The 26,075-nt window shown below is 45.9% G+C and overlaps 1 protein-coding gene across 4 annotated transcripts in view; it reads left to right on the top strand.

Annotated features, from left to right (window-relative positions):
* Window positions 1–25,692, top strand: part of LPIN1 (lipin 1) — an 80,100-nt gene extending 54,408 nt beyond the window's left edge. For all 4 annotated transcript variants that reach the window (XM_023199319.1, XM_023199335.1, XM_023199329.2 and 1 more), the window contains 7 exons: window positions 1,392–1,518; window positions 2,884–3,032; window positions 3,546–3,632; window positions 13,675–13,827; window positions 17,818–17,932; window positions 18,733–18,836; window positions 22,918–25,692. In XM_023199319.1, coding sequence (XP_023055087.1) covers window positions 1,392–1,518; window positions 2,884–3,032; window positions 3,546–3,632; window positions 13,675–13,827; window positions 17,818–17,932; window positions 18,733–18,836; window positions 22,918–23,077 — 895 coding nt within the window. In that variant the 3' untranslated portion in view covers window positions 23,078–25,692. The remainder of the gene's footprint in view (window positions 1–1,391; window positions 1,519–2,883; window positions 3,033–3,545; window positions 3,633–13,674; window positions 13,828–17,817; window positions 17,933–18,732; window positions 18,837–22,917) is intronic.
* The last annotated feature ends 383 nt before the right edge of the window (window positions 25,693–26,075 follow it).

Raw genomic sequence — 26,075 nt, forward strand, 5'->3', positions numbered from 1 at the left:
CACAGAAAAACAAATATCACGTGTTCTTACGCATATGTGGGAGCTGAAAATGTTGATCTCATGGAGGTAGAGGGTAGAATGGTGGTTACCAGACCTGGGAAGGGTAGAGGGGAAAGGCGCATGAAGAGAGGTTGGTTAATGGGTACAAACATACAGTTAGATGAAAAGAATAAGTTCTGGCGTTTGATGGCACAGAATGATTATAGTTAACAGTAATTTATTATAAATTTCAAAATAGCTAGAAGAGAAGATTTGGAATGTTTTCAACACAAAGAAATGATTACAGTTTGGGGTGATGGATATGCTGATTACCCTGGTTTGATCAGGGTATGCATGATATTTTGATAAATGCAAATGTATGCATTTATCAGAATATTACATGCACCCCATAAATACGTGCAATTAATATGTCAATAGAAAAATAAAAAATAAAAAAAAACAGTTAAAAAAAATGAGCTGGAGCTCTGTGTATATGCTAACCTTGCCAAGAGGAAGGTACTGAGCCAGAAGCTTTGTAGGAAGGCAAAGTACCGCAGGGCTTGGGATGTGCTGCTTTCGGGGCCACTCAGCCTTTTCCATTTAGTCTAAGGCATTTGCTAAGCGCTTCATATAGCATTAAGGCATTTTCAAAGATAGTGGTCCTGGAAGGCAGAGCTAATACTACTGGGTTGGGGATTATGTCATAGCAGGATTTTCACTGACTGTACAGCTAATTATAGATATACTTTATGTGAACTATTTAAAGAAAACGAGCCTGATTCCCACCCTGCACCTCCCAGCTCCCCACTGAACAAAAAAGTCTAGAGGAGTTAGGGACACTGACCTGTATATTCTGAGCAGGGAAGTAAGGCATGTTCCTCTGGGGGATCCTGCGGGGTAGAATTGGTGGTTCTTCCTTGCTTTCACTGGCACCTGTCCGTAAGTCCTAGAAAGGCCCTAATTCCTTGGAGTTGTATATTTGGCGAGCTTTATACAGGGAACTGACGGATGAGTTTGGACTTGTAGAAACTTGGACTCCAAGCGCTTGGCCTGCAGTCACAGATAGGAAGAGAAGAGAGACAGAGAAGACAGTTAGCATCTTCCTAGGCCAAGAGGGAGTTTAACCCTTCTTGTCATGAATAGGAACCTGTTGGCTTAAAATAGTGATGGTAGCTCATCAATAGGCAAGTGAATGAGGAGAGGCAGCCCCCACATGTGTAATGCAAGAGATGCATGAATGGGGATGTAGTGAGAGTTCATTGATAAATTTAGCATCTTATGGTAAATGATCACCCAAGAGACGGGACTCAGGAGAGACTGGATTGACTTAGTCATTGATTAAAGGCTAATGCATTTTTTGTGGCTACCCAGATGCATTTTCTAATTGGTGATGACATCACTGTGTGTTCCAGAGTAAAGCATGAATCATCCTCCAGTGATGAGGAGCGCGCAGCTGCCAAGCCATCAAACGCAGGCCACCTCCCTCTTCTGCCTAACGTCAGCTACAAGAAGACTCTCCGGCTGACTTCCGAGCAGCTTGTGAGTCTCCCATGTTTGCTGTGGCTGTGTTGTAACCACATGAGGTTTCTGCAGACTCCTAAGGCTGTGTGATGGTTGGGATGTGCCCCTTACTTGTTACCTTTCATCCCAGCGGGCCTGCAGTCCCTCAACTGGGTACCTGCTGTTTCCACCCCAACTCTAGCACTATCCAGGCTGGGTCCCCAGTGCGACCTTCTCTTTTGTCTTCTCCTTTTGCTGGCCTTCCTTAGGAGGAAGGCAGCCTGGCAGAGCTAATTCATCTTGAGGTGTCAATCACAGATAGATTTGAAAATCACTCAAGGGTGTTTTTGCATCAAGAGAGAGATGTTTGTTAACTCAAATGCATCTCTTCAGTTGGTGGAAATCAAGCAGTTCTGATAGAATTTAGAGAATTTCAGGTAACCAGGGACATCACCTGGTCATGGTGTCCTTTTATTTTTCCATGTGTGAGACCAGTTTTAATTAAAAGCCCTTTCTTGGATCCCACTGGTCATGGTCAGTGGGCACCTATCCTTGCTTTTTTTGTGAATCAAGTCTTTTGCATCTCCCCTGAGTTAGTGGGGAGCCTGGCTCAGGGGTGAGGGTGTTTACTAGGAAAAGATAAGGAACAGGCCCAGACACCCACTCAGGCCATGTGTGGGACCCTGCAGCCTGAAAGTCTCTGTGTGACTCGCGGTTCCCACTGGTGACACTGGGGACACCTGCAGTCAGGCAGCCTGGGGGTCTGAATGGCCAGCTGGCATGCACCAGGAGTCCTGGCACAGAGACTCAAAACTGCTCAAAAGTCACTTTGCATTTTGAATTTGGTGTGATTTCTTTGGGTCTAGACTATATTCTTCTGGATATGAGGCATGACTGATAACCAAGACTTCTCTTTTTCCAGTTTGTGTCAATATAATAATAATTTAAAAACATGGTTATTTAGGGGAATGTATTTTCACACTTGGCTTAAATTTGTCTCCCTGAATCATGACCTTCCTATTTAGTCATGGAGTGGTAAGTTTATCCTATTCCAAAATTGTGATTTATTATGCTGGATAACTCCGTCATTGAATCCTGGCTAATGACTCTAATCTGAAAATACTGGATCAAATTAGCACCATCCTGGGAAGTAAAACAACTCTGTAGCAAGTAGGCACATTGCATTACAAGGGGGCCTGAGAGAGCTGAGGTTTCGTTTTGCCTGTCCAACCCCAGAAAGAACCAGAACAAGGAAGGGTGGGGGAAAGAAAGAATTATCCAAGGGCCCAGGGCAGCCCCTTGTTTTTAAAGCCAAATGCTGGTTCTCATGGAACAGAAGCCAAATGCCCATCCATCGGGGCCTTTCACTCAAGCAGACAAATATTAATGGTTCATGTTCTTCAGAAAAGCTTGAAGTTGAAGAATGGCCCCAACGACGTGGTTTTCAGTGTCACCACGCAGTACCAAGGCACCTGCCGCTGTGAGGGCACCATCTACCTGTGGAACTGGGATGATAAAGTCATCATTTCTGATATTGATGGGACGATCACCAGGTAGGTCCCGCTGACTTGGGGGCCATGGTAGATTTCTTTGCTTCACCGTGCGGTCTCTGGGCCTGGTGTTGGCACCTCCGCTCCCCTCATGGGACTTGCACGGTTCGAATTCTGGTGCAGTTGGAGCTGCTTAGTTTCAGCTCCTTGGTGTCAATCATTGTGTTTAGGGTTGGGTTGTTTCCCTCTAGGGTATTATCTGTCTGACTTGGTTGCTTCTGTGGGGGCTTCTCAAGAGCGTCTTTTCGGAATGGCCTTTTCCTTTGATTTAGCAAGCCAGGCACCTCGATGCATGATCAGACTGAAGGCGTCCTTCCGTGGGTTACCATGTCCCTCCGTCAGCATCGACTTTGATGACTTGAGCCTTGGGCTTTCTATCCAGAAAGAAAGTTGTGGGTCTTATTTGTGTGTGTGTGTGTGTGTGTGTGTGTGTGTGTGTGTGTTTTAACGAGGCATGAATGGTGCAATGAATCTGAATGGGAGTTTTACTTTATTTTTCTCTTTCTCTTCATTTAGATCAGATACTCTTGGCCACATTTTGCCCACCCTTGGGAAGGATTGGACCCACCAGGGCATTGCTAAGCTGTACCATAAAGTGAGCCAGTGAGTACGGAGTGCCTGTTCCCACCTCCCGCGAACGCTGGTTGTGTGCACCACACTCTGCATGTGGAATTTTTCCTGCCCCAGCACGGGGTGACTTGTAGAGAGGGCCGCACCTCACCCGGGGAGGGGCACTGGGGGTCAGGGGTGGCCGTGGAGAGTCCAGAGCGAAAGTGAATCCCAGCAACTCTAAATTTGAATTTAATACCAAGAAACAAGGAGCGAAGTATAGGGGAATCGATTACTAGGAGAACACAGATGGTGGCAGCGTTAGGGGTGAGACTGAGGTTTAGCTCATCCCGAGGGATGGCAGAGGTAGCCAGATGAGGAAATAGGAGCTTATATGTTATATATGCCAAGTGATTTTCTGTAGGCTAAACAGTTGCAGATTCCAGGCAAGTTTTGTTGGCATACATAGTGTCCACCTGGTCTGTGGAGTGCTCCAGCAAGCAGCCCAGAACAGAACAGGGCCCACCGTGGGGCCCTCAGCCCCAGACATCAGGTGGGAGAGGGGTTCTCCCGCTGCTGTTCTGTGCTGGGTACATGGGTTACTTCACTTAAATCTTACAGTGATTCTGAAAAGCACATAATATCATTTCTGGGTTTAGATGAGTGAAATTAATGAGGAAAACTAACGTGATTTATCCAAATGCCCATTGCTGTCATCTGGCTCCAGGGTTCAGAGCCCAGCAGGGATTCTCCACGTCCCCCCGAAACGCCCCCATTCTAGCTTGCCGGGCCCAAGCCTCTCTCCCGCTCAGTCATGCCTTCTCCAGCCTTTTGTGGCCTCAAGTCTCCCGTGTGAGCGAAATCTCCCCCTCCACAGCATTCTGTTCTCCAGCCAGTTAGAGCTGGAAGGTGGCTCTGCCTGAATCAGGACAGCGCTGTCTCTCCATGGGTGAGGAGGGTGAGCAAGTTACATTCACACGTAGTGAGCGTCAAGATGGAAGTCCCAGGCCCGTGGTTCCCAACCTTGTTTGCTCATCTCCAGCCTGCATTGGTGATGGTAGGGAATGGGCCACCATCCAGAGCTGTTTCTAGAACTCTGTGAACACAGATGAATGAACTGTATTTCCCTGCCCTGCATCCATTCATCCATCCAGCATTCCTTGAGGGCCTGTTAGTGCTTCATCCTAGGGCAGGTGCCTGGGATTGCCATCAACTAGGTAAGTCTCTGACCTGAGACTTTATGATCTGGTAGAAAAATGGTGGCTTGGAGAGAGAACCTTATATCCTAGTGGGATTAAAAGCTTCGGATTTTGTTGGACGCATGCCTGTAGTACCAGCTACTTGGGAGGCTGATGTGGGAGGATTCCTTGAACCCAGGAGTTCAATTCCAGCCTGGGCAACATAGTGAGACCCCCCATCTCTCTAAAAAAATAAATATATACATTTAAAAAGCGTCAGATGTCATCTTAGATGCCCAGGCTCATTGGTTTGACTTTACTTTTCTAGATTTCATCTTTAAAAATTATTCATAAAAAAGTTATACATACTTCTTAAGACATAAATATATTAATAAAAGAGGCCAAGATTATAGAAACTTTAAAGTGCAGAGGTTGTATCACCCTCCTCCCTGCCTTGCTCCAAGCTATTCCCTTCCTTAAAAGTAGAACTACTATGAACAGTTTGGTTCTATCTTGCTGCACTTAAAAAATTTGGGCTGGGCGCGGTGGCTCACACCTGTAATCCCAGCACTTTGGGAGGCCGAGGCGGGCGGATCACGAGCTCAGGAGATCGAGACCATCCTGGCTAACACGGTGAAACCCCGTCTCTATTAAAAATACAAAAAATTAGCCGGGCGTGGTGGTGGGTGCCTGTAGTCCCAGCTACTCAGGAGGCTGAGGCAGGAGAATGGCGTGAACCCGGGAGGCGGAGCTTGCAGTGAGCCGAGATCGCACCACTGCACTCCAGCCTGGGTGACAGGGAGAGACTCCATCTCAAAAAAAAAAAAAAAAAAATTAACATTCCCACACATATACACTCACATTATTTAATTATTCATCATATCTTTTTGTTTCATTTGGTGTAATATTTACCTTACTCTTTTGGCTGCTGAGCAGAACCCTGTCGTCTAGCTATACCATACTTTGTTTAACTCGCTGTCTATTGATGAACGTGTAGGTAGTTGCCACTTTTTCCACTATTGCCAACAGCGATGCAGTAAGCATTCACATACAATGCTTATGATATATAATGCATGTATAAATAAATAAAGAAGGCACATACACTTAGGGAAGTCCTGCTGTAAAGTAGATTCCCAGGAGTAGAACTGCTGGGTCAAAGGATGAGCACATTTAAAGATTTGATCAATATTGCCGAATTGCCCTCTACAAAGGTTATCCCAGCCTGTGCGCCTGTAGACGGCGGACGTGCAGAGTCCCCTCCCTGCAGCCTCACCATGGGCTGACCTTTCATTTAGAAGAATTAATCTACTCATGAGCTGCCTTGACTTGTGTGACACTGAAAATTGCATCTATTTTTAGTTGAAGGAAAGAAACCCTCATGGGTCAGGATATTGAGTAGTGCACAGCCTGATTCATTTGGTTTTTGGAACATAAATCTATTTCCGTCCTTACCGTAACATTAAACAAGCACTGTTGCTTTTTAATTTTTTTTTTTTTTGGGTCTTGATTCGTCTCTTGGATTTTCTCAGAAGAGAGATCTTCATGAAAAATAAAGCTGTGTGACTTACTGAAGAACCCCTGACCATTCTTTGACTGGTTGGTTTAGAATGAGTGAAACCTGTTTGTCTGGACCGGCAGATACTGCTGTACCCTTCCTGTCCTATCACTTTGGTTGAAAGGCCGGAGCATGATGTCATGTGGAGAGCCAACAGTTGCCTGCTCATTGAGTTGGATGTGTGTGTTGTCCGGGGCACCCAGTCAGGCCTGTGTGATTCGCAGGATGGCCAGGGCTTCCGAAAACCCATCTTCAGGGAAGCTTTGCCACGACCTTCAGGGTTCCCTGCTCAGCATCGTAGGAGGAGGTGCCAGCTCCTTGGTGTGGCATTTGAAACCTGGCACTTTCAGGTCCCAGCCTTCTGCCAAGCCCTTATTTTCAGCTGCTGTTTCTCAGCCCTTCCTGCTCTAATCCAGAGACTCTGTTCCTCCTCTGCACTCCGTCCCCATCTTCCTGCCTTTATTATGTGGTGGCCTCAGCTTGACGTGGCTTCCCCTCTGATTTTTGCCTCTCAATATTTTTGCAGCCTTTAATGCCTGGCTCAGATGCCACAGTCCTGAGGCCACAATCGGTGACCCTCGTCAGCTCTGGCCTCTTCCCTGTCCCCGGACTTGCTGGATTCTATGTGGATACCGGAGGGCTTGGGCCTGGCTTGTTGGCCTTGGTCCCCATCATGGAGGACAGGCTGGACATGATGGCAGCCCCCAGAGCCGACCACTGACGAAAGTAATTCCCATCCTGGCAGCCTCTCTCAACCCTCCTCACATGATGGCCTTAGCAGCCACCGCTGGGAGACCCGTCAGGCTAAGAATTGACCAAGGCTTGTGGCCTGCTGTTCTAATGACTGCCATCATTCTTTTGAATCTGTATTGTGATTTCTAGAGAAACAGAGAAATGGTTCTCATACTGGGTACCAGGAAAAAGATGCCATTTACATGAGGGTTTGTGAACTTTTTCCTGACATTGCTTCCCTTGAATTTGGGTACGACTTACATTTTATGCACTGTCGTATTTGTCTAATGAAAGAGCCAGTCTTCAGCCAGGCACAGTGACTCACACGAATAGCCCCAGCACTTTGGGAGTCCGAGGCAGGTGGATCACTTGAGGTCAGGAGTTTGAGACCAGCCTGGCCAATATGCTGAAACCCCATCTCTACTAAAAGTACAAAAATTAGCTGGATGTGTTGGTGGGTGCCTGTAATCCCAGCTACTTGGGAGGCTGAGGCAGGAGAATTGCTTGAACCCTGGAGGTGGAGGTTGCAGTGAGCTGAGATCTCACCATTGTACTCCAGCCTGGGTGATGGAGCAAGACACCATCTTAAAAAAAAAAGAAAAAAAAAAAAAAAAAAAAGAGAGAGAGAGAGAGAGAGAAAGCCAGTCTTGCAGTTAACCACTTGCCTGAAACAACAGCAAATAAGGACAATTTTGTTTTCTGCTGAAGTTAATTACTTGTTTGGATCTAGTCAGCCCATGAGAAATGATCCGTGAAGCTAATTGTCACCTTGTTCATAGAGAAGGTGTAAAGCTGGCTTGAGTATTGATGAAACAGAACAAATACAAATGGAAGATACAGGAACCCCTTTCAGATTCAGGTGTATTCAAAAGTAGAAGGAAAGTCAAGAAAGACTGTTGCCTAAAAGAGCTAAATCATTGAGCTAATGGGTCCTTTGCGGCCTAAATTTGGGCAATAATTGTTTGAATTTTTGACCTTATTTCATACATGCTTTTATATTCATGTAACCAGAAGCCAGTGTTTTTGTAACTTAGGGAAAAGAACACTTATCGTGTTTCTCCAGGTTCATTAGCTCTGCTGGGGCCTAGGTGTGTGGTGTCCCAAGCCAGTGGACTGAAAATGAGAGGCATCTGTAGCAGACTTCTTAGGGTCTTTTTTTTTTTTTTTTTTTTTTTGAGACGGAGTTTCGCTCTTGTCACCCAGGCTGGAGTGCAATGGCATGATCTTGGCTCACTGCAACCTCTGCCTCCCAGGTTCAGACGATTCTCCTGCCTCAGCCTCCCAAGTAGCAGGGATTATAGGCACATGCCACCATGCCCGGCTCATTTTGTATTTTTAGTAGAGACAGAGTTTCACCATGTTGGCCAGGCTGGTTTCCAATGCCTGACCTTAGGTGATCTGCCCACCTCAGCCTCCCAAAGTGCAGGGATTACAGGCGTGAACCACTGCGCCCGGCCTAGATCTTTTTTCTTCTCCTGCCTGCAGCAGTTCTTTCTTTCACGTCAGCACTTCTTTGTTTATTGCAGTCATTGCTCTCTGCCAGTAAGAGATATGATGGTGCGGTAAATAGAAGGTCTGATTGGGAGTTGGGCCGGGATCCCAGAAGCGGCAGCCATTAGCTCACACTGGGCCCTGGGACCGAGTACCTACTCTGAGCTTTGGTTTCCTCTTCTGTAAAATGAGGAGGTTAGGCTAGATGACCCCTGAGGTCACTGCTAACCTGGGAATGCTCTGCTCCTGGCTGTGTGGATTGCACGAGGGTGTGTTTTGCTTTTCCAAGCCAAACCTCAGCCCAAACTCACAGGGTTCCACTGGACTCTGGTTGCACCAGGAGCTGTCCTAAGTGCCGTCGGGGGTGCTGAGCAGTCTCTCCCTTCAAGAAGCTTGTGGTACTGTGGGAGGAGACACTTAGGGCTCCCTGTAATGAGGCAGTGAGGGGCAGATCGAGCGAGGAAGATGCTGGTTTTTGTTGGACATATGTCAAGGAGAAGTTAATTTTGATTGACCAGAGGTGTCAGAGGAGGGCCCTGTGAGAAGGTGGCACTCCGCTGAGTCTCCCTGGAGGAGCAGGGTTTCAAAGGAGAGGAAAGCTCACCACAGGTGGAAGTAGGAGCGAGAGGGGAGGCTGGGAGATGAGCAGGTGCTGGGTGGGCTCACTGAAACGTGGCTCTGGTGCAGACGGTGGGGTGGGTAAAAGATGAAGCAGGAGAGTAGGCAGAAACCAGGTTGCAGAGTGCCTGGGAGGTGACTCACCAAGCCTGAGTGGTGCTGAGCCTTCCTTTCTCAAGGTGGCTGGTGACCCTCTCTCCCCTTAGGATGGCAGATGGGGCCACAGAGTCATTTTTCTCTGCAGCAGTGGCTCTCAACTGATGGACATATGGCCGTGTCCGGGGATGCTTCTGATGGACATAACTGGGGCATGCTGTTGACCCTTAGTGGGTGGACCCAGGGTGGTGCTGCATATCCAATGACGCGGCACTGTGGGGGCCTGGCTCCCCAACAGACACTCCTCCCGTCTCAGATGTCAGTGTTGAGAAAGTCCAGTCTAGAAGCTTATCTTGCAAAATGCTCCCAAAGGTGATCTTTCCAAACTGTTTAAATCTCCCTGAGTCGGTGTCTTAAGAGGGATGCAGAGATTAGGGCAGAGGAGAAAACTGTTTGCACCAAGCCTGGGCATGGATCCCTCTTTTTTTTTTTTTTCCCCCCATTCTGGTTCTCCAGTTGCTGAGAATGCTAGAGGAACAGGAGTGATGTGTGTGTGTATCGCACCCTTATCCACTGGCACTTCCTATCCCTGGATGCCACCTGTCCTGCTGGGTAATTGTTGATTTTCCCCAAGCACTCTCTGCTCCTGTAGGGCAGGGCTGTGCCATGCCCTGTGGGCACCCCAGACCCCACGTGTGGCCTGGCACAGGAGCGCCCAGTGACTGAGTGTGCATTGAAGGGACCGTGGAAGGAGCCTACGGGTTGAGCAGGGACTTCAACTGGGCTGGCCTGTGGGGCATGTCCTGCCACTGGTTGCCCTCCTGAATGAGGGGTTTTCCCTGTGAGAGGCACCGTGGAGACTTAGTGCTGCCTGAGCATTTGATGGGAGCGCTTGTTGGCATTGCAGGCAGCTTTTGTTGAAGGCGGGAGGGAAGGCTCTTCCACCAGCAAGCGTTTTCCCCATTAGGTCACTCTCGAGCTGGCCTTCCAGCTAAGTTTAGTCAGGCAAGAATGCTGGCACGCTGACAGTTACTCAGTGGCATGGCCCAACTGTGAAATATATTTGACAATCCAGTTTTGTGTAGATTAGCATCTTAGGTCTCTGCAGGTGGCAGCTTTTAGGACTTTGATGTGAAGAGCTATACATGGAAATAGTGATTTCTTTTTAAAGGTTGTATTAATTAGATGGCTAAAATACAAAGATATTTAGAAATTAATAAGATTGGCCGGGTGCGGAGGCTCACGCTTGTAGTCCCAGCACTTTGGGAGGCCAAGGCGGGCGGATCACGAGGTCAAGAGATTGATACCATCCTGGCCGATATGGTGAAACCCCGTCTCTACTAAAAATACAAAAAATTAGCCAGGTGTGGTGTTGCATGCCTGTAGTCCTAGCTACTCAGGAGGCTGAGACAGGAGAATCGCTTGAATCCGGGAGGCGGGGGTAGCAGTGAGCTGAGATCATGCCACTGTACTCCAGCCTGGTGACAGAGCGAGACTCTGTCTCAAAAGAGAGAGAGAGAGAGAAAGAAATTAAAAAGACTGATTTTCAGATGCATCCCTGTATTCCAGATAAGCTGTTATGTCTAGATTCTTTTTGTCTTAAAACTTTCCTGTTTCTTAGTTTTAAAGGACATATTATTGAGCAGTTTTTGAAACAAGTCCATTGGCCATTATAAAATATTTATGGTAGAGCAATACGTTGGATAGGAAGCGGGTCGTTTATTCACTCATTCAGCAAATATTCACTAAGTGTCTGCTACAAGTCAAGCACTGTTTTTGGTACTGGGGTTGTAGCAAAAAATGGGACAAAGTCCCTGTCCTCATGGAGTTTATGGATGAATGAGAGATACAGTTACAGAGATACTGTAACGTCGTGTTAGTGATCAGTGCTAGGAGGAGAGGGAAGGCAGAGCGAGGGCCAGTGCCTGGGTGAGGAGTGTGGGGGGGTGTGTTTCATCGTGTAGGGGAGGTCAAGGGAAGGGCCCTCTGAAGAGGCGAGATCCAGCAGAGACCTAGATGAGGTGAGGGTGTGAGCAGCCCCTGCAGACTGGGGGAAAGGTGTTCCAGGCAGGAGGAATGGCGTGGGCAAGTGCCAGCACAGATGAGCGTGGCGAGTTGGAGGAAGGGTGGGAACACCTGTGTGGTTTGCCAGGAATGAGGAGTTGGAAGTCCTCGCAGATGGGGTTGGGGTTGGAGAGAAAGGTGGGGGCCGGGTCTTGGTCTTACAGGCCACAGTGAAGGGTTTGGACGATGTCTGCGAGAGGTGCAGCCTCAGGAGGGTTCTGAGTGTGAGTGGGCTGTGCTTTACGTTTTCTTAGAGCACCACGTGGAGTCGGGATAGCAGCAGGGTGGTCATTCAAGATTGTCAGCAACGGAGGCCAGGAGGCCGTGCAGTGTGGACGTGGTGGGAGCACTGGGTGGTGCTGAGGGGCGGTTTGGGTGGCTGTCGGCGGTGGAGCAGGGAGGATCTGCTGATTGTATGGCACGGGGGCTGAGGGCAAGTAGACACCAGTGGGGCCCCTGAGGGTTTGATGTCACACCTGGGTTAGGAGAATGCCACTTGCTACTTGCAACACGGGCTCCCGAGGAGTCTCGGGGTGAGTTGGGGAGGAACCGCTGTGGTGTGTGAGGTTTTGGAGGTACCCATTTTGGAGTATGATGAGTTCTGTGGGGTCCACAGTGAGCCTGTACTGCACAGTGGGTGTAATGTGGAGTTCATAGTAGCTGCAGCTTGGGAGAGGGGTCTGGACGGGGTCCATGCATTTGGGAGGTATCAGTGTATAGATAGTGTTTAAAAATTTTTAGATAATATATTTTACTTAATCCAGCATATTCAAAATGATATCACTTAGACATATAATCAATATGAAAATGATTAATGAAATATATCATACCTTCTTTTTTTAATAATAGACTTTGAAACTTGATACCAAGTTTTTATGCTTAGAGCACATTTCATTCTAGACACTAAATTTTTGATGGTTAAAAAAAAGTGAAATGGGGCCGGGCTCAGTGGCTCATGCCTGTAATCCCAGCATTTTGGGAGGCCAAGACAGGTGGATCACCTGAGGTCAGGAGTTCGGGACCACCCTGGCCAACATGGTGAAACTCGCTCCCTACAAAAAATACAAAGATTAGCCGGGCATGGTGGTGCATGCCTGTAATCCCAGCTACTTGGGACAGGAGAATTGCTTGAACCTGGGAGGCAGAGGTTGCAGTGAGCCAAGATTGTGCCACTGCTCTCTTGCTCTGTCTGGGGGACAGAGCAAGGCTCTCGCTCAAAAAAAAAAAAAAAAATGTGAGATGGAGTCCTGCTAATGCAACAAAGTTGCATTCATAGAATAGTTATGTTGCTTCAGTCTAGACATGGCATTTGGAGCTGTGGAAGTGGGTGAGATCCCCAGATCCTCTAGGGAGGGTAGGGGGTATGGAGAGATGAGGCCTGAGACCTTGGGCGCTTGTACGTTTTGAGACTGGCAGTGCAGATGGGAGCAGTCGAGCCGCCGTGTCTGGGAAGGGGTGGCTGCTGAAGAGGAGAACACCCGGACACTGTGGAGTCCTGGGGGCTGAGTGACTCAGGTGCTCCGGGAGAAGGAACGAACCCCCGAGGCAGAGACTACTGGGGAGTCCATTCCTACAAGAATTGAGAGTTGATACCTGAGTTTGGCAAGATGGGCATCAAGGTGACCTGTGCAGGGACAGCAAGGAAGGGAATGAGAGAATGAGAGTCTGCTGGGAGTGAGGAGAGGAAGGAAGGTGAAGAAGTGGACTCAATGCGTATACTCAGCTTTTTGGAAGAATTTTACTACAAAAGGGAACAGAGAAATGGTATCTTAGCCAAAGAGAGACTAAGGACGTTTTGGCGTGTGTGTGTGTGTGTGTGTGTGTGTGGTTGTTCTGGCTTGGCTTTTTTTTAGGATGAAATGAGAGATTGCAGAATATTTATGTGCTGATGTGAGTTACCCAAAAGAGAGGAGGAATTTAATGGGGTGTGTGTAGGGGCTAATAAAGCAAATGCTGGAGCAAAGTGTGTGAATTGGCAGGTGGCTGTGGACTTGTCGCAGGGGCTGTAGCCAAGAGCTGGGACCAGGGGGAGTATGAAGGGCTCAGGCGCAGGCAGGTGAACCAGTTTCATCCGTCTGAACCTCAGTTTCCATAGTAGTAAAACCAGGGGAAAATACTCATCCAGCCTTGTTCTTCTGAGGATTAAACAAAGTGGGGAACGCAGAAGTGCTTAGTGAATTACAGTGAAATGTATTTAAGCTTATTTCTCAATTGCAAGCAAGATTTTGTAGAATATGGACTTTTGTATGTGGGGGAACTTGAAACAGTGCCATTCTTCAGAACAGATCTGGATCAGGATTTGTGAATGCAAAAAGTTTCCATTTTCTGATGCCATGAAATATGAACGTTTTATGTCTTTCAGGAACGGATATAAATTTCTCTACTGCTCTGCCCGTGCCATCGGGATGGCGGACATGACGCGGGGCTACCTGCACTGGGTCAACGAGAGGGGCACGGTGCTGCCCCAGGGGCCCCTGCTGCTGAGTCCCAGCAGCCTCTTCTCTGCCCTGCACAGGTACCAGGCCTGCTCCCTACACCTACATCTGTGGGCCTGTTCGGACCCTCTCTCTTCCTAACTGCAATTTTTGTAAGAATAGCTTCCTCACTGGTCTTCTCCAACCAATATCCATGCTCCATAGCCGGCACCAGGAAAATCATTCCAAACACAGGTCCACACCTGCATTGGCTCCTCACGGCTTTCAGGCCAAGTCCAGACTCAGGAGCTTGGCGCCTGGTGGCTCCTCATGGCCCCCGCCTCCCCTCCTCTCCAGGCGCGTTTCTCTCGTCTCTACATTTCAGTCTGTGTCTCCCACACAATTGTCTCTGCTTGGAGCCTTTGCACATGCTGTTCCCCTCTTTCTGGGTCACTCTCCTGCTCCATCTCTTCTTGAGTAGCCTGGCTGAATCTTAATGTCCCTTGGACAATGAGCCTCTATCTCATCTCCTTAGGGATCCTTAAGTGGCCCGTCTACCCAACCACCATCATCCACCTGGCTTTTGCCACCCATCATACTTGTTATTTTCTGTCTTAGAGTTCTGGGAACACTGCTTGTTTTAAGGGTTCTCTAACAGACCACTAGCCAATTTCTGATTGCCTTCCTCCCTTCATCTACTGGGCCATATCAAGGTAGCTAAGCTAGACTAACTCTGGCCCCATGGAATTGGAGGAAGAAAACACTGGATGTCCCTGTAGTTGGGGGAAGAAAACACTGGATGTCCCTGTAGTTGGAGGAAGAAAACACTGAATGTCCCTGTAGTTGGAGGCCCAGGGCAATTTACTAGACACCTCTCAAAGCAAAATCTATTGTGGTCAACCATGGGACATTGGGCCCTGCTGAAGGCTGATTATAAGTATCATAGATCTTTATGAATGTCATTGGTGTGATTCTGCCTGAATTTGAAGACCAGATGAACTGTTTGCTGCTGGTAATCATGCAAACAATGGAAGAATCTAAAGGGGCCCCCAATGCCGTGTTGATTCTTGTGTATTTTCCTTTAGCTCTGTAGGTACCTTTTCCATCAAGGCGTTGTTTTGTGTAAGCAGTAGCTTTTTTCCTGTAGTAAAGGATCTCAAATTGAGACAAGCACGTTCTAGGGGAGAAAAGTCAGGCACAACCTAGTGTATTTCAAGTCCTCAGAGCTATCGTAACAGCATTGATCTCCATAGAAATCCTGATATTTTAATGCAATTGTGTCCCTAAGCTATGCTGACAATTTGCAACAAGCCATTCATCAGCCTGTGTTAAGTAGTAAGGCTTTGCTAGGCCAAGCAAAAAGTTGACATTGTTACTCTGACATCCTAACGCTATCTATACATTTAAAGTGATCCTTTTCTCATTTCCTTATTTAAATATCATTGTCCAAGGTATATTGCTTTTTCCCTGGAAGGAATTATTTTAAGAACCCTAAATCACATAGTTGGTATGTCCTCTTGGAAGGCCAAAGTGCTCCTGTGGCAAATGGCCACCAGCCTGGTCCTTCCCAGGGCTGCCATCAAGCCACAGCCATTCCATGTGCTAGCTGTCCCGTGGAGTTCTCTAGAATTGCTAGCCAAGTCTGCCCTGATGCAAATGACCTTCCTTTTTTTTTTTTTTTTTTTTTAAATTTTACCCTAAGTTCTGGGATACACGTGTGCAGAACGTGCAGGTTTGTTACCTAGGTATACGTGTGCCATGGTGGTTTGCTGCACCCATCAACCTGTCATCCAGGTTTTAAGCCCCACATGTATTAAGTATTTGTCCTAATGCTCTCCCTCCCCTTGCCCCCTCACCCCCTGACAGGCCCTGGTATGTGATATTCCCCTCCCCATGTCCATGTGTTTTCATTGTTCAACTCGCACTTACGAGTGAGAACACGCAGTGTTTGGTTTTCTGTTCCTGTGTTTGTTTGCTGAGAATGATGGCTTCCAGCTTCATCCACGTCCCTGCAAAGGACATGAGCTCATTCTTTTTTATGGCTGCATAGTATTCCGTGGTGTATATGTGCCACATTTTCTTTATCCAGTCTATCATTGATGGGCACACAAATGACCTTCCTTAGCACAACTCTTTAACTGGGTGCAGTTCTGATTCTACCGCTAGGTTTTGAATTAGGATGCAGGAGGGGAATGTAGTGGGTGGACATGTGTGCGGTGCAGTGGGCAGAAACAAGCCCTCGGCACAGGATGGCGATCACTTGGCCTTTGTCAGGAGTGCTGTGGGTATCTTTTCCCAGTTCATAGCTTTTGATGAAAATAAACTTAGTTTTATGTCATTGAGCGTATTGTTTCCTCTGTAGTTGTGCTTTTTGTGTATTACCAAAGTCTTCTCTGACCTGTGGGCATGAAGACAGTCCTGTATTTTATCTGAAGGTGTTGCTTTCGCATTTGGGTCTATAATCCACTAAGAATGGATTTATTTAGGTAGAATGAAGTGGGGGTGCAATTTAATTTTTTTTTCCTACATGGGTATTCGTTTGTCCCAGCACCACGTGCTAAAAAGACTGCCCTGTCCTTGCTGCTCCGAGATGCCATTGTGGTCATAAAGCAAGTATCTGTGAATGTGTGGTTCTGTTTTGGGGCTTTCTGTTTTGTTCCACTGGCAAAGGCCTGGACGAATTGGCCAAGGCCATAGTGTCCCATCTCCCACAGCTGCAGAAGCTCCTCACCTTCCCAGCATCGGAAGTGCTAGGCCTGGCTTTCTGCTCGTTTTCGTAGCTTCTAGACTCCAATTGCATCAAAACACCCAAGACTCTGTTATGAGTTTGACTGAAATTGCAGCGAATCTGTAGAGCGATTTAGGAAGACTTAATATCTCAAAATTATACTGGATCTTCCAATCCAAGAGTATAGTCTATTTCTTCATTTGTTTATCTTTCCTAATATATTTCAGTAAGGTTTTATAATTTTAGCCATAAAGGTCTGGCACATCTTCTGTTAGGTTTATTTCTAGACATTTTATATTTTAAAATTTAATTTAAGATACCATTTACACAATTACCTTTTCTACTTGTTTCCGATGCATGAAAATGCGATTAATTTTTGTACATTGATTTTTTTTTGTACATTGACTTGCTAACCTTATTAGAGTCTTTTTAATTCTGGTATTTCATATGTAGGTTCAGCTTTTTAATGTGCATATTTGTTTTTTGTGATGACAATTTTTCCCCCTAATTCGCTCTAATATATATAGCTTTTATTTATTTTTCTTACGTTATTGCATTTGATAGGGCAGGCAGTACAGCAGTGAATTGCCACAGTGATACAGACCATCATTATTTCACTGTTAATAAGATGTTCACCCTAGGTTTTTTAGTATTCCATTCCATTCCTAGTTGGAGTTCTCATCTGGATTAGATGTTAAATTGTATCAAATCCTCTTTTTAAATTTAAATATTTTTAAAAATGAATTTGAAGTTGGGAGGTAACTGGTATCAAATACCCTTTTTGTATCTGTTGAGATGATCAGGTTTTTCTCTTTTAACCTGATAATGTGTTATATTATATTGATTTTAAATATTAAATTGCTATTTCATTCCTGGAATAAACCCAGCTTTTATACATTGCTACAATTTATGCATACACACACACACACACACACACACACACACACGTATATGTATATACATATTTTAGAATTTTTGCACTTATATTCCAAATGAGATTGGTCCACACTTTGCCCATACTTTTCTTTTTTAGGTTTTGTTTTTAAGGTTATGCTAGCCTCATCGAATTAATTTAGAGATGTTCCTTTTTGTTTTTATGCTCTGTCATTCTTTGTTTCCTGGGTGACCAGGAGAACTCTTGGTGAAATGGCTCATCCTTGGTGTTTTCTTTGTAGAAAGACTTGAAAGTATGGGTTTACTTTCCATCTCGTGCTTTTCTGGGATGTCTTAACTGCCTGACACACACTACACTTTTGAAGATTTGAGTTTTCTTAGTGTTGTGGCAGCTTTGTCAGCTAAAAACATTTTGATGCTAAAGGAAGCTTAGCCTCTCATGCTAATCTATTATTCATTTGTTTAACAGAGAAGTGATTGAAAAGAAGCCAGAAAAGTTTAAAGTCCAGTGTTTGACAGACATCAAAAACCTGTTTTTCCCCAATACAGAACCCTTTTATGCTGCTTTTGGAAACCGACCGGCTGTAAGTAGTAGATTGGGTATAGAAAAACCCTTGAAATGACTGCCTTTTCTGGTTGCTGTCATCTGAAAGCCCTATCCTAGAACTCTATGTAGAGTCAGATTCTCATCCTAGAAGCAGTAGCCTGGTGAAGAGCCACTTGCCTACATCTAAAGGGAAGGGGATTACAAATTGTCTTATGGCCTCCAGGGTTCTTTGAAAGTTGGCAGGTGGGTCAAAGCTTGAGATGTGGGACTTAAAACTCCAAATTCCAAATTATTCATTAAAGCAGTAAAGCGAGAACATGTAATCGGATTAGGTTCTTTCTACCAGAAGGGAACCGCAAAAGTAGTCCTAACCATGATGGTGAATTCAGCATCTCACATCTAGTGTTGTCTCATATCATGAAAGAAGCGCTTTGAGATTTTGCACATATGCCCAAATTTACTAGCTAAGTATTCTAGAGAATGTAGTTGGGTACTAACTGCTCCATTGGAAAGTCCTACTTTTGAAAGTTATGGGAGATTTTCATGAAGTAGGAATATGGGTCAGAGAATAACCTGAAGGAATGTTAGAATTGCACGACGTGATAGGTTGTCTTTTCTTTAACTCAGTCCTTGAACGGATGAGGGAGTTGAGGCCCAGAGAGCAAAACTAATTGAACAGTTTCCCATCAAAGGATATTCTTTCACTGCACCACTTTGAGGTAGAGCTCTGGTTAATGAAAATTTGATATTTCATCAAATCAGAAATACCATGGACTTGTTTTTACAATGAACTCTTTTTTTCTAATGAACACTTTAAATCACCTTTACCACATATAGGATGTGTATTCATACAAGCAAGTAGGAGTGTCTTTGAATAGAATATTTACCGTCAACCCTAAAGGAGAGCTGGTACAGGAGCATGCGAAGACCAACATCTCATCGTGAGTATTGTACATGTTTTATGTGATTATTATATCAGTACCACTATCTTAAAATGGCGCTTCCCAGTTCGTGGTGTACCTCTTCCCCTTTGCTGCCTGCATGTTAATCTCTAATTCTTATAATGAAGAAATGTATTTCAACTCCTCATATTTTGTCCAAAACATAATTTTTAGACAGCTGGAATTGAATCAGATCCCCTGTGGGTCTAAAATTTAAACTCGTGGTTAAATTCTGCTACAGAATGGAATTGAATGAATTTGAAAACTAGTAGTTTAGATTTGCCAAGTTAGGTTTGAAAGCCTAGAATGTGAATGAGAAATGTAACCAAACTGAAATATGTGAAGCTATATTTAAAGATGAGGAACTGTATATCTCTTCACATACCAAATGTTTCCTACCAGAGACATTGCTGTGTAATTGTTAAGAATTCCCCTCATATTTTTGGTCAAAGCCCAGTTTTCCTGAGTCAGTGGGCTACACGGGATTGCTCTTTCTAATGTGGCATGCTTGTGTACTTAGAATCACTCTTGACTTTATCCTGTCCCCATTGGGTTCCTAACTTCTTAGAATGGAGAGCATTTCCTCCTTCCATGTTGTTGGGAGGTGGGCCCACTGGGTGACATCAGCCCAGGCAGACCCTTGTCTTCCTGCCTTGTTCATTTCAGAGACTACACCTCTTCTGGTCTTGTCTGTGCAGACCTCAAAAAGAGTCTCTGGCAGGCCAGGTGCAGTGGCTCATGCCTGTAATCCCAGTACTTTGGGAGGCCGAGGCGGGCAGATCACCTGAGATTGGGAGTTCGAGACCAGCCTCACCAACATGGAGAAACCCTGTCTCTACTACAAATAGAAAAATTAGCTGGGTGTGGTGGTGCATGCCTGTAATCCCAGCTACTCAGGAGGCTGAGGCAGGAGAATCGCTTGAACCCAGGAGGCGGAGGTTGCTGTGAGCCGAGATCGTGCCATTGCACTCCAGCCTGGGCAACAGAGCTAGACTCCATCTCCAAAAAAAAAAAAGGCCTCTGGCCTTAGTGACCCCAGAGAGCCCAAGGGGGTCCTCTTTATCTGGAGGAGTTAGACTGGGGGAATTTGGTTCTAGGAGATTACTATGGATTGGTTTTCTCCATGTAGCTCCTGTGATTTTAGATAGATAGAGAGCTAAGTTCCCTCACGGGCAGATTTTTACTTTCAAGATGGTCCTTACACCAGTTGGATTCTAATTGAGTGTCAGTAGGACAGTTCTAGACTAACAGGAGTCCTGGGGCTGCCCCACAAGACTCCTCTAACCCTACAGTCATGCCAGTACCCAAGCAGTCCTCAAGGGTTGTGCAGGGAGGGGAGGGTGGAGCCAAGGCCCTGTTCCCTCCTGTAGAAGGCGAGTCAGTGTCAGGCTGCTTCCTGATTGGCAGAAAAACAGGAGGAACTTGATTCCTTTTTTAACCCTTCCTTGCAGTTTCTGCTGCCTCTTTTATTCTAAGTGGCTGACTGTGACAATGTCTCGTTCTTGCTCCCCCCTCATTCCCCAGGCTGGAGAGGACCTAGTGGGTTTCTGTTTAGGATCTGTGTTAGTCTGTTTTCAGGCTGCTAATAAAGACACGGACCCAAGGCTGGGTAATTTATACAGGAGAAAGGATGTAGGCTGGGCGCGGTGGCTCACACCTGTATTCCCAGCACTTTGGGAGACTGAGGCGGGTGGATCACCTGAGGTCAGGAGCTCAAGACCACCGTGACCAACACGGTGAAACCCCGTCTCTACTAGAAATACAAAAAAAATATATATATATATATTAGCTGGACATGGCAGCTTGCACCTGTAATCCCAGCTACATGGGAGGCGAAGGCAGGAGAATCACTTGAACCCGGGAGGCGGAGGTTGCAGTGAGCCAAGATCGCACTGCTGCCCTCCAGCCTGGGTGACAGAGTGAGACTCCATCTAAAAAAAAAAAAAAAAAATGGGGAGGCCTCACCATCATGGTCAAAGGCAAGGAGGATCAAGTCATGTCTTACATGGATGGCAGCAGGCAGAAAGAGAGCTCGTGCAGGGAAACGCCCCCTTATAAAACCATCAGATCTCATGCGACTTACTCACTATCACGGGAACAGCATGGGAAAGACCTGCCTCCATGATTCAGTTAACTTCCACTGAGTCCCTCCCACAACACGTGGGAATTTCAGATGAGATTTGGGTGGGGACACAGCCAAACGTATCAGGATCAAAAAGAACTTTCAACCAGTGAGACACTGTCCAGGAATGGGAAAGTGGCAGGTCTTGCCATGAGGTGCATGAAAAAGGGACTCCAGCATCTGAGAGGGTTTGGCTAGGTGGCCTCTGAGGTCATTGCACTGACGGAGGCTCTAGGGTTAAAATGCACACCTCGCCCACGGCTTGGCCTGGGGTGGAGCTCTGCAGACTTGACTCATTGCCAGGGGATGTTGTGGTTTTACACCTGGACTGGAGGTGGGGTTGTTCCTGTGAGAGAGTAAATCGCCTCCCCCAGGGGGCTTACATTTCTCTGGCACTGAACTTGGTATAGCTATTTCTGAGCCAACTAAGTGCTTGTCGTTCAGCACTGGGACAGTCATCTGAAATGTCTTCAGATGGGTGGGGCCACACAGAGGGAGGAGCTCAGTTCTTTCTCCCTTTCGTTTGTGAGTGTCTGTGCATAAGCTCTGCCTGCTCCGGAGGAGCCCTGTGCGTGGAGGTCGGTCTGGGGGAGGCGCGCAGATGAAACTCGGCCTGGCCGCTCAGGGAGCGTGAGAGTGGGTTTGGTTCCAGTGCCCGCCGCAGCCTGGCAGTCAAGCCTGCGGGGAGGGGCCCTCCTGCCGCAGCCACAAACCTCAGACAAATAAGCCTTAAAGCCGGAGGTATTTTAAAAATCTGTCTGTTTGTTTGAATCCCCAGGAAAGACGTAACTCTTAGTTTTATATTAGGAGACATCATTTTTCCATTTTGTGCAAGCACGCTGTTTCTCAAAAGTCCTTTGGAGGTCCTTTATTAAATATACACACTCAGCCTCATTTCATACATTATTTTATACTTCAGAACATGCGATTTAGGTTCTTAGCAATTTGGAACTAGGCAGGGATCGGTGACTGTCAGGGAGGAATCTGGGGATGGCTGGCAGAGGACTGGGTGTGCCAGAATCTCAGTTTGGAGGTGCCTGGAGGTCTGAACATGCATATTCAATATAGCAACTTTCTTTTCATAGTGTAAGCCACAGAAACGAACATGCAGCATATTTTTGGGCATGCAAATAAAAAGAGAAGCAAGAGAACGTTGTAGGCAGCACTGGGAGGCCCTGCTCTAATTCACCTCCACACACTATAAAGATGAAGGGTGCCGAGAGGGCAAGAGAATTGTCCAAAGTTACAGCAACCAGGAGAGCCCAGGTCTCTTGACCGTCATGCCAACCGGGGCTTTTTTCTCTAAGACGTGTTCATAATTTGTCGCTTAGATACATTTGAGCACCCAGTAGACATTATTTTAATGTTGCATATGTGATTTTATTTAATTAACCTTAAAACTGTGGTCTAGTTTTTATTTTCCTTCCTTTACAGTGGAGGAAATTGGCTTAGATAGATTATGCCATTTGCCCAAGATCACGCAGCTAGTAAATGGCAGAGCTGAACGTCAAATTAATGTCTCTTTAACCCCAGGACCCAGCTCCTTTTCACTATGCAATGAAGCAGTCTCTGTCTGGTGCTCCAAAGATGTGCCTGGTCTGTGATTCTTCCCCCGATGTCCCATATGTGACCCCCGCAGCAGATGCTATCCCTTGGCCATGCTGACTTCCTCCTGCCGTCTTTTGCTTGGCTGTCTCCCCTTTTCCTGTCCTTCAGGTGAAGTCGGGTCCCACCCACCTCTTCCCCAGAACCTTCTCTGATGCCTCCTTTGTATACTCTTCATTTTTATCTCTCATTTTCAATTAATCGATAACAAATTATTCTAGAATGGCTTCAGTCATGTCAATAAGTAGGCCATCTGCTCCTTGAGGTTGTAGATCTCTCTTGACTTCTACATGCAGCCCCTGGGTGCAGAGCTGGTGTCACTCAGTGGCAGTGACAATGTCCCTTTCCTTCCAGGTATGTGAGACTCTGTGAAGTAGTCGACCACGTTTTCCCATTGCTGAAAAGAAGCCATTCTTCAGACTTTCCCTGTTCGGATACCTTCAGTAACTTCACCTTTTGGAGAGAGCCACTGCCACCTTTTGAAAACCAGGACATTCATTCTGCCTCAGCGTAAAATGTCCCAAGCAGCCTCTTGCCAGCGGTGCAGAGCCTGGTTGTCACCCATTAAAGGATAAATCTCCTGGGAGTGCACAGCTCCACCTGGGAGCCTGGCGCGTCGTCATTGGCCTGACAGCAGAGAGAATTGAGAAGCATTTCTCCTCTGCCCCACCCTGAGGCTGACATTTCTAAGCAAGTAGGAAGGGCGCACTTTCTAGGCGAGGAGTTGGGCGCGTTTGTACCGTGAAAAGCATTCCACAGTTGTGGCTTAATGCCAGTTACGATGCAGCCTTTCCGGCCTGCCCCAGCAAGTAGCTATTGGTTCACGTGCAGTTTGGGGCTGTGAAACCTAGGCGGAAGGTGGCTGTCTGAGGGCTGTCCCTGCCTAGGACAGGGTCAATCGAGGAATGCCAGATATGCGCGGTTTTTGGCAAAGTAGGGGGTGCATTTCCATTATAGCAATGTTACTGTCACCACCTTCTGAATACAGTGGGGAGGGCTGTGAAGGCTCATGTGACCTGGATCTGAGGTCTCTGATAGAAATTCAGACGTCACTGGGTCTAGGCCTGGCCTCAGACTTGGCCTCGTGGATGGGCCCCTTACAGTATTTGCTGACTAGTCTCATTTTTAGGTGGTAAGTTTTTCTTTAATTCCTTTTGTTAAAGATAGTCTATTTAATTGGCATATTTCCCCCAGTTTTTGGGGCTCAAGGCTGGAATATTTATGCCTTAATGTATCTATGGCAGATATTTTATTTCGAATGCGCTTCATCTAGCTCATGGTAACTTTGCAATGCCTTAGATTAAAAAGATAGTCAATATTACTAAGGCAGTGTTTTGAGTGAGTTCGACACTGCCAGCTTCCTTCCGTCCAGCGGGGTGGTGCTGACTGTGTGGACTTGAGCGCACTTATGCCAAATGATAACGATAATTGACTTCTATTGAGAGCTCTCCAAAGAAACTGGTTAGTTTTAAGAAAATAGTTTCAAGAAGTTAAACTGTATTCTTTTAGATATTATTTATTGTTTTACTCTGATTAGGTTACTGTGATAGGCATTTTAGTCATATTCTTTCTATACCACTGTCATTAATATATTAAAAAGACGTATATGTTAGACTATCCAAAGGGCCTTAGTCTCTCTTTCTCATAGACTGATCTTCTTTTGGGATTTATGAGTCATTTATTTTCCTTAGCTTTTTCCACTCAAGTTAAGGGCAAGTGAAAAAGTAATAATCTGAGTGGCATTCTTTAAGCTGACAGAATGTGATTCTTTTACTTGTTTATTACACTGGCTTGTGGACAGAACAGTTTGAAAAGTGAAAGAATTATTTTGGTAAAAGATTTTGCTTTACTTTTCGAAGCATTATTTTTTTAAAGAGTGTTTTACTCCAACGATTGAAACATTTTCCTATTTAAATTTCCTTGTTTGAATCACAGGAGGCAAAAAATGGAACAGTTGAATGAAATTTTACTCTTTCTGTGAAAGAAAATCCACAGAATTGTTGCCTCCGATGTAGTTGGTGGGCCCTGTTAGCATTGGATGCCTTTGCCAGATGGTTCGTGTGGACACACAAAGGCAAACATAGATCTGCCATCGATTGCAGATTTCTGTAGAAACACGGATGTGCATGTGCAGATTCCTTTTGGAGATATTAAAAATAATTAAAAATACTCCTGCCTGAGGTTGCAGTGAGCCGAGATCGCGCTACTGCACTCCAGCCTGGGTGACAGCGTGAGAATCCATGTCAAAAAAAAAAAAAAATTGGCCTGCCTTAACTAACTTCTCTGCGCCTGTTCACTAGTAACCTAAAGAGGCTATATTCATTCTTTATGCAGTGAGGGTATTTGAGTGAATTTTAACTGCTCTCAACTAAGTATAAGCTCATGGGCCTGCGAAGGTTCACCGTTTCTCCTTTGCACCTGGGAGGAACTTTGGCTGTGAGAATGGGGGGACGTATCCCCCATGCAGTTTGCAGTCGGGCAACCCTCTGCCCCAGCACACTCTGTAGGCGGAGTTTTCAGAACATGCAATTTTGGACCCCGAATTTTGATGTACCTTAAACTTCCACATCACTGCACCATGAAACAGAGCATGCCTTCCAGAAAGTCACACTCTCAGATCTGTGTCAAGTTCAATGTGAGCCCTGGCAAGGCTGGCATATTAACACCTGCCTTCTGGCTTCTGAAAGTGAGACGTCTATATGGGCTGCACTCACGCATATGCAAGTTGGTTTATCTTTGTGTCCATGACTATAACCCGGTGATGCTGAGGTCATGGGCTGGAATGCTGTATTTGGACCACACATTTCAAAGTTGCCCTATGGAAATGAATCCCACTTAGTGCAAGTCATCAGATGTTTGTCACATGTGATGAAGAAAAATATGTATACCTGGCACAGAGAAAAATGTATACCTGGTACATTGGAGAAAAATAACTACACTTTCAAAGAGAATTCCCTTTGCAGTTTTATGTTTGGATTACCACTGTAAGCACATTTTATTTACATTTGATCTGTATTTGTATATGCTGGTGCAACGATAAAAATCACTGTGATACTTCATTGTGTTGTACTGGATGCAAAGCTAGAAAATATTGCAATAAATGAGACCGATGAAAGACTTCTCTGAAAATCAGGTGTGTGAATTTTAAATAGTTTTTGGTAAGTTACTCAGTTGTTGATTTTTCTGGGGTGTGTTATCAAGCATATTCTAAAACAAAATCTTCAGGCTATGAATTGTTCACTATTCGGAATACATGTTTTTCCTGATGTTTTAGATTTAAATGGATAAAAGACCAACCTTCTCTATGCACTTGGGAGGGACGGGAGAGATGAAAAAAGAGAGGAGCAGGCCGTACCCGGGATCCCTCCCTGGCCTGGTGGGATATTCAGGAGGAGGGAGGTTTCAATCAAGTGAATTTCATGAAGTGCCTCCCAGGGCCTGACCTAGAACCGTGTTTAGCCCGTGGGGGTTCCCCAGCCTCACATCTGCTGTCCTCATTTTTTCGACTCTTC

Source organism: Piliocolobus tephrosceles, chromosome 15 (assembly GCF_002776525.5).
Source record: "Piliocolobus tephrosceles isolate RC106 chromosome 15, ASM277652v3, whole genome shotgun sequence".
Lineage (NCBI taxonomy): Eukaryota > Metazoa > Chordata > Mammalia > Primates > Cercopithecidae > Piliocolobus > Piliocolobus tephrosceles.